The sequence below is a fragment of the Tursiops truncatus genome, chromosome 7, assembly GCF_011762595.2.
Source record: "Tursiops truncatus isolate mTurTru1 chromosome 7, mTurTru1.mat.Y, whole genome shotgun sequence".
In the NCBI taxonomy this organism is placed as follows: domain Eukaryota; kingdom Metazoa; phylum Chordata; class Mammalia; order Artiodactyla; family Delphinidae; genus Tursiops; species Tursiops truncatus.
Genome location: NC_047040.1, coordinates 62639160 through 62654691, shown reverse-complemented (window position 1 = coordinate 62654691; position 15532 = coordinate 62639160). Strand labels below are relative to the sequence as shown.

General features: G+C 40.7%; 1 protein-coding gene across 1 annotated transcript in view; it reads right to left on the bottom strand.

Annotated features, from left to right (window-relative positions):
• Positions 1–15532, bottom strand: part of LRP2 (LDL receptor related protein 2) — a 198196-nt gene that overhangs the window by 137368 nt on the left and 45296 nt on the right. The window contains exons 5-9 of the mRNA XM_073806956.1: positions 5997–6107; positions 5581–5691; positions 4024–4143; positions 2720–2872; positions 991–1110 (exon numbers count right to left, since the gene is read on the bottom strand). Coding sequence (XP_073663057.1) covers positions 991–1110; positions 2720–2872; positions 4024–4143; positions 5581–5691; positions 5997–6107 — 615 coding nt within the window. The remainder of the gene's footprint in view (positions 1–990; positions 1111–2719; positions 2873–4023; positions 4144–5580; positions 5692–5996; positions 6108–15532) is intronic.

Below are 15532 nucleotides of genomic sequence, written 5' to 3'. Positions count from 1 at the left end.
AATATTTAGTGTACTGGTGTCTAATTCAATGCCAGCCACTGGATGGAAATAACATGATAGAGTTTGTTCTTCTTTAGTATTAGCTTCGAAAATCAATGGGATTAACAACCAGCACAGCGTGGGCACTGACTGGCCAGTGTGGTCAGTGGATCAGTGACCTGGTGACCCTCTGTTGTGTTGGGTGACCACTCTCTAGTTCCTGGAATCTGGGAAGGTTTGGACATCCTGGGAAGAGGCCAGAGGAGCAGGGTAAGGTACTTGATGGATTCAAGACAGCAGCTATTTACCAACTACATGGAAGTATTTCAGTACAGTCGACCCTTGGCATTCTACGGGGGTCGGTTCCAGGACCCCCCAGGATACCAAAATCCAAAGATGGTCAAGTCCCTTATATTAAATGGTGTAGTGTTTACATATAACCTAGGCACATCCTCCTATATACTTTAAATCATCCCTAGATTACTTATAATGCCTAATATCAATACAATGTAAATGCTATGTAAATAGTTACAAATACAATTTAAGTGCTATATAAATAGTTGCCTGCACACAGAAAGTTCAAGTTTTGCTTTTTGGAACTTTCTGCCTTTTTTTTTTTTTTTTAATCCCCAGTTGATTTGAATCTGAAGTTGTGGAATTCACGGATAGGGAGGGCTAACTGTATTTAACAAGTATGGCTATATCATTTCTGCTTCCAAGTACATAATACACAAAACACCAAAAGACTACCTCCATCATCGGGTGGTAGAAAGATATACGCATCGCTAGTCAACTCACTCATCACACAACCACTCTTTCGCCTTGGGTGCCTCACAAAAGCTTCTCAGAGTTAAAACTTCATACTGTCATGTTTTCGGTGAGGACTGTGTTTCTCTTTGTTAATAGACATTCCTATCCACAAGTACAAACTCCGTGATGTTAGAGGGCATGGATCCCACCAATGGCGCAAGCACCGTGATGAAAGACCAGGCCCTCCCACCTGTCACTTACCGACACAGTTATGGGTGCTATTTTCGTTGACAATAAAACCTGAGGGACAGTAACACATCCCTCCAGCTGGTGACTTGTGGCATTGGTACTCACAGCCTAAGAACGGACACAAATCCACATCTAAACAGAGAAAAACACTTGGTGAAATGAACGGTGACCTCTGGACAAGGCTGATTTACAAGAAGTAAGAACTTCTTCTTTCAAAAGTAAAAGCTCAGTAAGCATGCAGCAGCCACAGGAAATCTGTCACCATTCAAGCCTTCCTGCAATACAATGCAAGAGAAAGCTCGGGAGGAGATATGGAGATATAGGTGTACGTATAGCTGATTCACTTTGTTATAAAGTAGAAACTAACATACCATTGTAAAGCAATTATACTCCAATAAAGATGTAAAAAAATTAATAATAATAATTTTTAAAAGCTCAGCACATATTTTTAACAAGTTGTAACTAAGTGTAAGCAAATCCATCAGAAGTGCTGTTTATGGAAAAATCTAGTCATAAGTCTATCTTTGTGTCAACATCATAGAAGGAAATTCCCAAGAATTCCCAAGTCACTGGACACTAAACACTAAACTCTTAACTTTTAACACTAAAAAGTTAATTAATCATGGCTAGCTTCAAGTGGTGGAATTTCAGGTGACTATATTTTTCTGTTAATTTTAGTTTTCTAACTTTTGTACTATGACTATTTAAAAGGGTCCCCAAATGAAATGCCAAAAAGAAGCCATAGAAGTCTCTTTTTTCCAGGGAAAAAAATCCCCAAAACTTTAGGGTTATAGTTAATGGCCACTGCTAGGCAACTACTAGATAATTTAGAGAGAGTGCTATTGATAAAATCAAGGTCATGAATTATATTTTCTTACAGGAAAGTCAGTTGTCCACAGAATTGATGGTTGATGGTGGGGGAATATTCTACAGCCACAGGAGGAAAAAAGAAACACTGACTCAAAAGTACATATCCCTGAAACCAGAAGCTTCTTGGAGTATATCCAGACAACACTTTTTCCATAGGTATAAGCCAGGGAATAAAATCTCCAGAACACTTTAGAGTCATCACAATTACCATTAAATCCATTCTTCCTGGGAAGGGGGAGAGGGGAGTCACAAATATTTTTAAGCTCCTCCCATCAAGAGATGGAGTCTATTTCTTCAATCCATCGAATCTGGGCTTGCTGTGACTTGTTTTGGCCAATAGAACACTAGGCAAACATGACATAAGCAGAGGCTTAAAAGAGTTTGTAGGGCTTCCCTGGGGCGCAGTGGTTGAGAGTCTGCCTGCCAATGCAGGGGACATGGGTTCGTGCCCCGGTCCGGGAAGATCCCACGTGCCGCGGAACGGCTGCGCCCGTGAGCCATGGCCGCTGAGCCTGCGCGTCCGGAGCCTGTGCTCCGCGACGGGAGAGGCCACAGCAGTGAGAGGCCCACGTATAGCAAAAAAAAAAAAAAAAAAAAAAAAAAAGAGCTTGTACACTGGGGTTTGCCCTTTCCACCACCATGCAAACAAGCCTGGACTAGCCATGCTTTTACTGCAGCATCCTGAGATGTGAGTGAGCTAGCCAACCCACAGAACTGTGAGAAATAATAAATGTTCGCTGGTTAAAGCCACTAAGTCGTGGGACTGTTCGTTCTGCAAACACCAACTGACAGTCTCTGTATTTGGCAATCTGTTATAGAGAAACAGACACACCTTCACCTGAAAGATGCCCAGATAAATTTCCATACTCACCACAGTGTTGTCCTACAGTGATATTGCTTTCATCTTCTCCTTCCGGACAATCTGAAGTCCCATCACAAACTTTAGTAATTGGGATGCATTTTCCAGACTTCGGACAAGCCCATTCATTTGGGTAACATTCATAAGTACGGTTAATTCTGCTTTCTGTGGGGGAAAAAGAGAGTTACTACAGGTCACATTAGAGGCAGAGCCAACTCTTTTTCAATACATGGTTAAGAGAGGATAGAGATCAGGTAGACAAGAAGTCTACAAATGACCTATATTTCACGGTAAACTAGTAGTTTCTAACTCTACGACTGACCTTTTATTGAGATGCTAAGCAGTGGCAAATGGCATTAAGTTCCACTCTTTCTAGGGGAAGCAACTCCCAGCCAGATAAGAGGAGGAAGCAGAAATGGGCCTGAATTATCAACAAACTAGATGAATAATCCATAGGAGAACATTTAGTTAATTAAATCATGAACAATAGAACTATAGGGCTATCAAGGTAATGCCAGGATTCCTATGTTTGTTTTTATGTGTGTGTGTGTGTCATTTTGAGTTGTTCAGTTTTTGTTTCGTTTCTTTAGTGAAATGTCAACAGTGTAAGAAACACCCAAATGTAGGAAAACAACTTCTTGGATCACTGAAACATGAAACAAATGGATGTTCCCAGAACAAGCATCATTCTTAATATAAAAATCTTACAGAAAAAGCTGAACGAACTTTTTGGCCAACCCAATACCTGGGGCTAGACCCACAAAGGTGACGTGCTTTATTCATGGTGTCAGCAACTTCTGAACTCTTGGAGGTACTACTGCTGATGATAACAGCATGGTGAAGGGGGCAAATATCACTGACAATCTCCTTCTCACTTCCCTGGAGAGTGGCCTTTCCCACAACTAACAATCTCCAGCTCTAAGTCATTTTTCAAGGTTATAAGGTCTTGAGACAAATCACATTTTCCCTCCTTCCCCAGCCTACTTATTTTTATATAGATACATCTAATTAAAATAAGAGTCTTAAAGGGAAAACCTTGGATAGGGCTATAGACAGGGGAGAGACTGTCCTACCTATTTGGCCTTAGTATTGGCAGGAAAGGATTATAATTTATGTTATATTTGAGTTTGGGGTCTTTTTAGGAAAAGCTAGTGGAATCACCTCTTTCCTCCCCATCCACTAATTCCCCTTAAGCCCAGCCAATCCAGAAACTTGCATGTCACACAGATAATTTGTAACAAGGAAAGTAGGAAAAACAAGTTCTGGAAAACACTTTAAGAAAACACTTTCCAATCAGAAGCTCTTCCCCTCCTTACCGCATCCGTCTTCATCGGCATTATCTACACAGTCACCTTCTCCATCACAAACCCAATTTTGATTAATGCAGAAGCCGTTGGGGCAAGTGAATTCGTTACCTTTGCAGGTCTGATAAGAACCTGGAAGAAAATGACAGCTGCACTCCAAAGATACAAACCACTCAGGAAAAATCAAAGTGCTCATCTTGCCACCTAAACTGAGCTCCTAGAAACTGAAATTTCTGTGCCCGTTTAGTTCCTTAACTATCTTGACAAAAATGAAAAAGAGGAGGAAGAGAAGGAGAGAGAAGAGGAGAAGGAGGAGAAGAAAACAGCAGCTTTGGGTCCAGGACATGAACTCAGGTGCATCAAGATTAAAAACAAGACAGTTATGTTATATGTTGTCACAGAACAGAGAACACAGACTGACAAAGATGCTATAGACACGCCAATGGCCAACATTCTCTTACTTGACCACAAGCACAGTCATTGCTATCTAGGACCTAATGATTCTGAGTAACTCCTTCCACGATGTCACATTCTTCTCAATACAGTCCCTGAAACAAGCACAGGCGCCAGAAAAGAAATCAGGCATGGCTCACAGAAAATTAGAGTGATACTGAAAATATTTAACAACTTCTAAGGCATGGTTACCCACCAATCAAAATGTGTGTGTAGAAAATCCTTCATTCTGGTAAATAAGTGACCACCAGAAAAAAAAAAAAAAAAAAAAAACCTGTCAATTTATTGGAATTTATAAAACTCTCTCATGGAGATTTCATATTCTAATAAAATGAGTCCGGAGGTGGCAACAATGAGAGCGTTCGTGTGCATTGCAGGCAATATCATGGAAAGAAAAGGAGGGTCAGAGTGAAAATGTGGAGGTAACAAAAGCCACCTGCGGGGCTTCCCTGGTGGCGCAGTGGTTGAGAGTCCGCCTGCCGATGCAGGGGACACGGGTTCGTGCCCCGGTCTGGGAAGATCCCACATGCCGTGGAGCGGCTGGGCCCGTGAGCCATGGCCGCTGAGCCTGCGCGTCCGGAGCCTGTGCTCCGCAACAGGAGAGGCCACAACAGTGAGAGGCCCGCACACCGCAAAAAAAAAAAAAAAAAAAAGCCACCTGCAACCATACTGAAACTTTCCCGACTCGTGATTTTAATGTGGTAAGAATTTCAAAGTAAAGAGGAGAGTTAGGGCCGTTACTATTAGGGACCTTGTCTCCCTTTCTAAGCCCTTCTCTCACTCTGTGAAGGTTATTAGACCCATTCCTGAGATATGAGTAATTTGAGAGTCCAGTGATACAATACACTCTGTATCTTTGTAGCCTAAGGAAAGAATGCAAACTGTCCATCAGCAACCCTTCAACTCTACACAGATCCTTGGAAATTAAAGAAGTCCAAGTTCAGCAACACTGCTGAGACTCATGCCATGGGCCCTAAATGACAGTCTGGCTCCCTTTGCCATCAGACATAGTGACTCTGTGATTTAAAAAAAGTAGCACATTGGTAGGGAGAAAAAAGAAAAAACACAAAAACACTCCTAACAGCATGACCCAACGTAAGGAAATCAACGTACTGCAAGAACGTTCATCACTGCCATCTTCACAGTCAAGGTCATGGTCGCAGACGTAGGTTTTATAAATGCACTCCCCACTGTCACACTGAAACTCACTGCGCAAGCATCGGTGAGCTGGGACACAAGGTTAAGAAGGGAAAGAAAAGAGAGAATTTCAATTCCACTGTAGCCACTTAATTTCATAGGAAGATTCTGTCTCAAGTTTAAAGAGATATTCTTACTATGCAGTAGTGTTCTGGTAAATGTTTAATAACCAGTTCTCCAGGAACATAAAAGTCCTCACCTGTAGTATCTGCCAATTTCCATGGTGTAAATACTCCACCGTGGCTGACTTCAAGCTACCAACATGAATTCACTGAACACAAACTTGGAAATGTGCATAACTGGCCAGTATAAACCAGCTTCACCATATTACTTACTGCAGTTGAGTTCATCAGAGGCGTCTCTGCAATCCGTTTCCCCATCACACTTCTGACTGGTGTTATAGCAGGCTCCATTGGCACAAGTTTTCTGCTCACATATTGGGTATCCTGAAAGAACAGAAAGAGAACGCAAACCTTAAATGAACACGTTGCTTTAGCAATCACTTCTTGAGTGACTACTATATTCTAGACACTAACTGCTAAGCATACATTGGTAAACAAAAGATACATTCTCTGGATAACCTAAGAATGACACAAACAGCAAATTACAAACTGGATTACATGCTAAATGTGGGAAGTACAGAGTGCCGAAAGAGTGCATAGTAGGAGTAGGAATGGGAGCCCAGGGAAGTCTCCTCTGAAGTGACTTGCGAGCTTCGAGCTGAAGAATGAGAAGAAATTCAACTTATTTCAAAATGGAACCTTCGTTTACATAATACAAATAACATCCCAGGAAAGTAATGTACCACCACATATGCTTTGGGAAACGAAGGGCCAGTTCTTTGGCTAGAGGGTCATAGAAAGAAAACAGGCCTAGAAGCCAGGAAACCTGGGACCTGGGGTACCACTCAGTATCTATTTACTCTTACTCAAGTTGTTCATCCTCTTTGTGTCACCACTTCCCCATCCACACATTTGGATAAGTTCCTTCACAGGGTACAGGGACCTCAAAGGACAATGTCTAGTAAAGCTTTTTGAAAAGCCTGAATAACTGCTACCACATTATGCACATATGGTCACTTCACTGCTATTAACCAGATGCTTAACTCTGGTTTTTGAGATCTCACTGGAAAAATCAGCATGCCCCTTGAAGAAAAAAGGTACTGTCAGTCTCTCCCCTGTGCTTCCCCACACTTGGAACATGTATCTCTCATGATCCCTAAGTGTAGGCTTCATCCTATTGGTTGATTATCTGTTTCCCCCATGACATCATGAAACCCTCTGAGATCAAGGATCCTGTCTTACTCATTTTTAAATCCCCATCACTCAGTACAGGGACTGGGTCATTACTCACTGTGCTCCAGAACTGCTTGGTATTGCTAGAGTTATCACTTAAAAAAGCTTTTAAAAATAGTTTGAATGTCTGCCTTTTATGATCTTTTAATAGCCTCCCTCTCACAAGTATGATATCTTTCTTGGTCCATTCTTTCTTTCATTAAAGATTGTTTTCACAATGATTCTCAGATTCTCTTCTGATTTCTTTTTAAGTAAGAAAAGGGTATGTCTCCAACACCAGAGAGCACAGTCCCATTTTGTGAAGTCCCCCAATAAAGGAATAAGCACAAATATTCTCATCTCCAGAAGTTCAAAACTAGTCTGTTAAGTGTCTTTAAATACTTTAACTGCCAAAGTTACATGTAGTCAATCATATACTAAAATGGAAGGCATTTAATAACTGATTAAAATTTCTAATTTTTCTGAATTTTATTTTATTTATTTCTATTTTTTAAACCCCACACTTGTTTATGCATTTATTTTTGTCTGTGTTGGGTCTTTGTTTCTGTGTGAGGGCTTTCTCTAGTTGTGGCAAGCGGGGGCCACTCTTCATCGCGGTGCGCAGGCCTCTCACTATCACGGCCTCTCTTGTTGCGGAGCACAGGCTCCAGACGCACAGGCTCAGTAGTTGTGGCTCACGGGCCTTGTTGCTCCGTGGCATATGGGATCTCCCCAGACCAGGGCTCGAACCCGTGTCCCCTGCATTAGCAGGCAGATTCTCAACCACTGCGCCACCAGGGAAGCCCCTATTTTATTTTTTAATAGCCCAAGAACCAGCTAGTGTTTAGGGTTATTGATGTCTTTTCATCACTGAGATGGTGCACATTGCAGATGCACCTTCAAAGGGTCACACAGCTCAGTTAAGTAATTCTGCCTTCAAGAGATACCTAGAAGCCAGCTGAGTCCAGCAAGCGATTCCTTTCCCCCATGTGCCGGATAGCGTTTAGGGTCAGTATGCCATCTAGCCTTTCAAGAGAGCAGCAGGCAGGAAAGAAATCTTAGAAAACCCAACTCTTTGCAATAGAGAAGTTATCCATCAGGAGGAAAATTTATTTGGGCTTGGACTGTGACTCTTTCATTTAAGGTGATTATTGTAGATATGAAGGATCTGAGACAAATATGCTGGGCAGATCTCTTGTTCTCCCTGTCCGTCTTTTTGAGAACCAGTCCCATAAAATGGAAAACCAGTATCCACTAACAAGACTAAAAGTTTGCTGACATGGCTCATTCCCCCAACAAACAAGGCCAGCTTGATGTCATCAGAGAGGGTATTGGAATGGTTAGAGGTCAGCAGTTTGACACTTGGAATGAAGAATGAACAGCTTTCTTGTCTCTGTCCACGCTGATAATGAATCTCTGTCAATCAGCTAAGGACTTGCCTCAACCCCTGTACACCTTCTGGTCTCTTCTGTGTATGATTAAGTGGAGGGGTATGCCCATAGTAAAGACTGCACAGAACCAAGACACAAAATACACAAAAGATTTGGAAAACTGTTTCCAAAAGGTTTTCCCCCTTTGGATACACACACAGAGGGAACAGGTCCAAGTTGTAAACTAAGCAAAGTAAGAAATGAACAGATTCTACTCCCTTTAAAGATTTCTACTGCTAACAGTATTAATTAATGGGTTTCAATCTACCCCAGAAAAGAGGAAGTCACAATACTTTGTGATAGGGGATCTCTAAAGTCTTACTTCTTGGTTTATTTGCCTGGAGAGTCTGAGTCTAACCTTGTAAACTTTTTCCCATGGAGCAAATCCATCATGTAGCTGAAATGTCCTACAGGACTTAAAGTAAAGGGGAAGTGTAGTAAGAGAAGAGACACTGCACAAGAACACCAGAGAAACTCATCCTGCTGAGTTTTGTTTTAATGGAAAGATGGACAAACGCCTATTAACTAAGGCCCAGACCTCTAAAGTTTGTCTGATACAAAAATGCAAGAACGTCCTCATTGAACATTGTGGTACATGACTCTTTTTGAATTATGGTTTTCTCAGGGTATATGCTCAGTAGCGGGATTGCTGGGTCGTATGGTAGTTCTATTTTTAGTTTTTTAAGGAAGCTCCATACTGTTTTGCAGCTCTATTTACAATAGCCAGGACATGGAAGCAACCTAAGTGTCCATCGACAGATGAATGGATAAAGAAGATGTGGCACATACATACAATGGAACATTACTCAGCCATAAAAAAGGAACGAAATTGGGTCATTTGTAGAGACATGAATGCATCTAGAGACTGTCATACAGAGTGAAGTAAGTCAGAAAGAGAAAAACAAATACCATATGCTAACATGTATATATGGAGTCTAAGAAAAAAAAAAAGTTCATGAAGAACCTAGGGGCAAGATGGGAATAAAGACACAGACCTACTAGAGAATGGACTTGAGGACATGGGGAGGGGGAAGGGTAAGCTGGGACGAAGTGAGAGAGTGGCATGGACATATATACACTACCAAATGTAAAGTAGATAGCTAGTGGGAAGCAGCCGTATAGCACAGGGAGATCAGCTCGGTGCTTTGTGACCACCTAGAGGAGTAGGAGAGGGAGGGTGGGAGGGAGGGAGACACAAGAGGGAAGAGATATGGGAACATATGTATACATATAACCGATTCACTTTGTTATAAAGCAGAAACTAACACACCATTGTAAAGCAATTATACTCCAATAAAGATGTTAAAAAAATTTTAAAGAAGAATGTCCTCATTCACACCACCTTTTCCCTCTCCCTTCCTTTCTCCAACTTCCAAACGATACATGTCCATGTTTGCTCCTCGAAATTGGGAGCTGTCTCCAAATATACATGTCAGATTGGTGCTTGAAGACTTTTTTAATGTTTTCTCTGCTAATGATTTGGCTTGAAGCAAGAAATTTCCATGCTATAGTTCTGTTTACATAATCAAGGAGGAAGATGTGGTTTGAGAAACTCGTAGGCCTCCCAGAATGGAAATCATTCACAGCAGGGTAAGACACACATATTAGGCACTACTCTTTATTATCTTGACGGGAAGGCTATAAATACATTCTGTTCTCAGATTTTGACAAAATAGCCAAAAAGAAGACAAATTGATTCTAAAGAAAGAGAGGGCCTCTTAAAGGTATATTATGACACTTAAGCCAAGATTAAAAGGAAAACAAGAAGTTACTGATATAAGTCCTGCCCAGACACCTGGGACTTTTCAAGGTCTTGAAGTCATCCTTTATAAGTTACTTTATGTTAGCCTGGTTCCAAGGCAGGATAATCCAGTCAGAGTAATGATTTGCCAGAAGAAGTTTACTAGTTTGGCCACCAGCACTTAGCTGCAAGTACCATCCGCGAAGTTAAATAAGCAAAAACAATAATAATCATCAATAACACGTATTGAAAACTATGTGCCAGAAGCCTGTTCAAGTACTCAATGTGTATGAACTCATTTTGTTCCTATAACAACCCAATGAGGTAGTTACGCTATTGTTTCCATTTTAGAGATCTTACATACATGCCTCTCTGAGGTACAGAGAGGTTAGACAATTTGAAAAAGGTCATACGACTGGTCAGCTGGAGAACCTGAACTCAAATTCAGCAACCTGGCCCCACTACGCTTGTTCCTAACCACTATAATAGGTATTGCTACCACTTACAGGCTTCAGAGTAATAGGAAGAGAAAATTACAGGAGGAAGAATGAAATTGAATGAAAGGAAATAATCTTTAAAAGATAGCATGAAAAGAAAGAGAAGAAGCAACGCAAGGGAAAGTTTTTCTTTCTTCCTTTCAGTTTCTCATTCCACTTTGGGAAGTCTGGAGAAGTCAGGCCAAATCTAAATTTCATCAAATTATGGCATATTCTACTAAGGACTTCAATCTGGTATAATCTAAGAAATCCAGGAAACCCTATGCTAGGAAACAGAGCTTTCCAAGAGTACCAGGACAAACAAGAGAGTCCATACCAAAAAAAAAAACAGACCACAAAGCAGCAGGAGACCAACTTATTCCTCTCTGACCCCCCACCTCCTGTGTCAGTCAACTTCAAGTCCCTGAAGTGACTGTCATCACGGACTAGCATCTAGGGAGTGCAGTAATATGCAAGAGGACAACAGAGAAGCATTTCCTGCCTCTTTCCAAAAAAAAAAAAAATATATATATATATATATATATATATGTGGTTTTTTTTGCGGTACGTGGGCCTCTCACTGTTGTGGCCTCTCCCGTTGCGGAGCACAGGCTCCGGACACGCAGGCTCAGCGGCCATGGCTCATGGGCCCAGCCGCTCCGCAGCATGTGGGATCTTCCAGGACCGGGGCACAAACCCGTGTCCCCTGCATCGGCAGGTGGACTCTCAACCACTGTGCCACCAGGGAAGCCCTCCAAAAATAATTTGAGGAGCCTTTCAATGAAAAGCATATACATAATATTTATAAAGTGTGAATAACAATTCAGTACCTTGGAAAGAGAAAGTAAATATGGTCTTCCCACGGGCTACTAGAATTGGACTAACATCAAGTTTAGTCTGAGCAGCTTTCAGGAGCCTGAAGCCAAAAAGGGAAAGACATTCACTTATATAGTTTCCCTTACCGCCCTCGCTTTGAACTACTGGGTCTGAAGTCCTAAATCCCTATCTGGTCTCTATCCATGGTGACCTGATCTCAGACCTAAGTTTAAAAAGCACCCAAAAGGCCTGTTCTGAAGAGTTTGGATCTGCAGTACCTCTTTCTTCACATACACAGAACTATCACCAAAATCTGCAAAGGAGGTTAAGACTGACATAGTTCTAATTTTTTGAAAAATAATAAAAATCTCACATGAGCCCTAGCAATGGAGTCACTGAGCCACAGGATGGAACACTGTGCCTCAAATGCTCCAGGGAATAATGCAACATATATTTATTGAAATCCACCTTCCTAGACACCATGCTAAGAACTGGATAAAGGGATTATAAATGAAATTATAGGTGAAGTAACACAGCTTTTTAAAACTATTTCATTCAACAGATAGTAACGGGACTGCTAAGTACTAGAGAAAGTGATGAACTTCATAAAATCCCTGCTCTCATGGAACTTACATTCTATTTAGGAGGGTGGAAGAACAGAGTGAAATAAATGAGAAAGAGTAACAGTGAGGAGTAGCTCTCTGATAAGGTGATGTTTGAACAAGAACTATTAGGGCTATCAACATGGAGGTCACTGGTGACACTGACAAGAATGTTTTTGGGAGATCTGGAGATGGACTGTTTTCAATGAGTTCAAGAAAGAAAGAAGGAGAGGAAATGGAGATAGACAACGATTAAAGACAATTCTATGTAACTTTGCTGTGAAAGGGAGCAGAGAAGTAGGGTAACAGCTGAGAGGGATCTTAGGGTCTTTTAAAAGATGGGAGATATTTATAATGTGCTTGTAAGATGAAGACTAAATAAGAGATTTTTCTCTTTCCTCAAGGTTTCAGGGCTCTGAATCCTATCTCAAACTGCTAAAAAAAAAAAAAAAAAAGGTCCGTCTGTGACGTTATATGTAAGATGCGGTCAGTCTGCTTCTTCCTTCTCACCTCGAGTAGAGAGAATAGTAAGAGCGAGGCACAGTGGGGCTGAGTTTGATGAACATGTCCGTCACCAGGCATCACTGTCCAAAGAATGACTTATCCCTCCTCTTCACTCCCTCCCAGTTATGCCCCCAGTTGGAGTTTCAACAGTTAGAAATATAAAGTTAGATATACAAAATTCTAAAGAACAGAAGGTCAGTAGAAATAAAACTTCAGAGACGAAGCCGCCCCCGTGGCAGGCAGACCAAATACTGCTGATTACCGGCAAGAAAGCCTTCATTGTAACAAGCATTTGACCCTTTCTTTGGCATTCCTAAGTAACAAAAGAGAAGTGCTGCAAACCAATGATAATTAGCAATAGTTTTACTCACACCAAAAGCATGCTAATATGGTACTTGATAAAGATGAAATAATCTGTTTACTTAGCTAAGAAAAAATTATACTATTTTTGAGCAATGGAAAGTCAGTGCAACATTATTAATTGAATGACCCATAATTGCTGCATTGTTCCGATGTTTATCTTAGACTCTGAGTGAGTGGGTTTTCCTTGATGCTAATCCCATTAAAAGCAAAATGGATGGCAGTTTCAACTCTCTGTTCCTTAAAAAATAGTGATAATTGACAAACTGTTTAATAGCAGGTGTCATTTTACAGATGGCCAGACTGAAGAGCAAAATAACTTAGGAAAAATGAACTTTTACCTGTTTCATAGCTGTACACACACACACACACACACACACACACACACACACAAACACACACATATTTTCAGAAAGTCCTCAAACAGTAGAATAACCAAAAATATCTTATGCCTTATGCATATAGGAACACAGCAGACAAAAAGACCAAATATGATACGAAACTATTTATTTCAAGGATAATCTTTTTATTGGGACCTTAATACCCTTGCCTTTCTTGCCATCTCACCCATTCTTTTCCCTCCCTTCTCCCTGCTTCCCTGAGTGGACCCTTACACACCATTCATTGTTATATAAAAGGAGTGCTTGGAATGGACACAAGGTGCTCTGTCTTGGAGCTCAAGACCTTGATCTTAGAAGCTTGAAAGAGTAAGAACTATATCCTAGGGGTCTGATCTGACAGGCGGGACTATGAACTACCGAGTCAAGCTTCGGTAGTCAAGCTTCACTGTCAAATGACAGTGTCATTTGACACTGTCTAGAGACATTTTTGGCCATCACAATTGGGAGGTGCTGCTGGCTTCTAGTGGATAGAGGCCAAGGATACTGATAGCTATTCTACAATGCACAGGACAGCTCCCCACAATAAAGAATGATTTGGACCCAAATGTCATTATTTCCGAGATGGAAAAACCTTACTCTAGATCTCGCTACCAATTTCTAGGAAATACAGGGGACAGAAGAACATGTTAAAGGACATCAGAGGGTGGGTGCAATGAGCAAAACCCAGACTATGGGAAACTCCAGAACAAGCCACTTGCTAACTCCAACATATAGATTTTCTTTGGATTTTTATTTAAATGACACTGTAAAAAAATAATAAGCCAATTGAAGAATTTTTAAAACTGAATGGATATCTGATTACTTTAAAGAACAGTTATAAACTTTTAGGTGTGATCATGATACTGTAATGTTTCAGTCCTTATATTTTAGCAATATAGATACTGAATTATTTAAAGACAAACTTATATGATATCTGAGAACTGCTTCAAAATAATGGAGAGAAGAGATATAGGTAAGACAAAATTAGCTATGAGTTGATGTAATCACTCTGCTTTTGATTATGTTTAAAACCTTCCATAATGAAAAGCTTTAAACAATCATTTTAATAATAAAATAGCTAAGTAACCTATAGGCAAAAATGCTCTGTAAACTTCTTATACAAAAGTAAAGTATTCCAAGAGCATGGGCACAGGGTTTAGACCTAGGTTAATATCCTGGTTCGTCTACCCTTACCTCTTGATCTCTGTAAAGTGGAGATGGTCCTCACACCTACTTTGTAGTACCGATTAATGCGTATATGTGGAATCTAGAAAAATGGTACCGATGAAACGATTTGCAAAGCAGAAATAGAGACACAGATGTAGAGAACAAACGTATGGACACCAAGCGGGGAGAGGGAAGGTGGGATGAATTGGGAGATTGCAATTGCTATATATACACTACTATGTATAAAACAGATAACTAGTGAGAACCTACTGTATAGCACAAGGAATTCTACTCGGTGCTCTGTGGCGACCTAGGTGGGAAGGAAATCCAGGAGGGAGGGGATATATGTATACGTATGGCTGATTCACTTTGCTGTACAGCAGAAACTAACACACCATTGTAAAGCAACTATACTCCAATTAAAAAAAAAATTGAATATGATAGTGATTGATGCCCTGGGAGTGACACTCCCCTTTTCCCATTTCTCACAAGAGCTCCAAACAAAGACGGAAAATAAAATGAGGCAAATCCTCCCCCCAGTACTGGCACTTTTTAAAGACTTTGATCCAGGTCATTCATTTCCTTCCTGTACAAATCTGGCTGTGGCCAGGAGATCAAAGCACTAACAAGGAAGTATGAGGATTCTTTTTTAATTTCCTCTGATTTGCTTTTTGTTTTTACACTCTTCCTTACAGAACACATAGCAATAAATAAATGAGGTAGAGAGAAATAGGAAAAAATACCTCATTGTAAAACCTCCTTACACGTGTGAGATTCACTTTAGGGCCATGAACCCTGAAGGATTCATGACTTGTATGATTCCAGAAACAATGAGGTTTAACTCTGGTTCAACAATTACTTGTATGTACTTAAAAAAATGAACAAAATCTTGATTAAGGATTCCTGCCCAGATATTTTACAAAGCTCACTTCCTTTCCTTCATTCCTTTCTATAAGAGCCGCTTGAATGCTTGTACCCTGCCAGCTTTTTTCCAGAAGGTCCGTCGGCAAAGTCATGAGGCAGCTGTATTGGTGACTTGAGACTTGGCTGCAGGGTGTTCACATGGAATAAATCCAAACAGTCTGTTTTGGCTGCCTTTTATTTTCCCTAAAATAGCATTT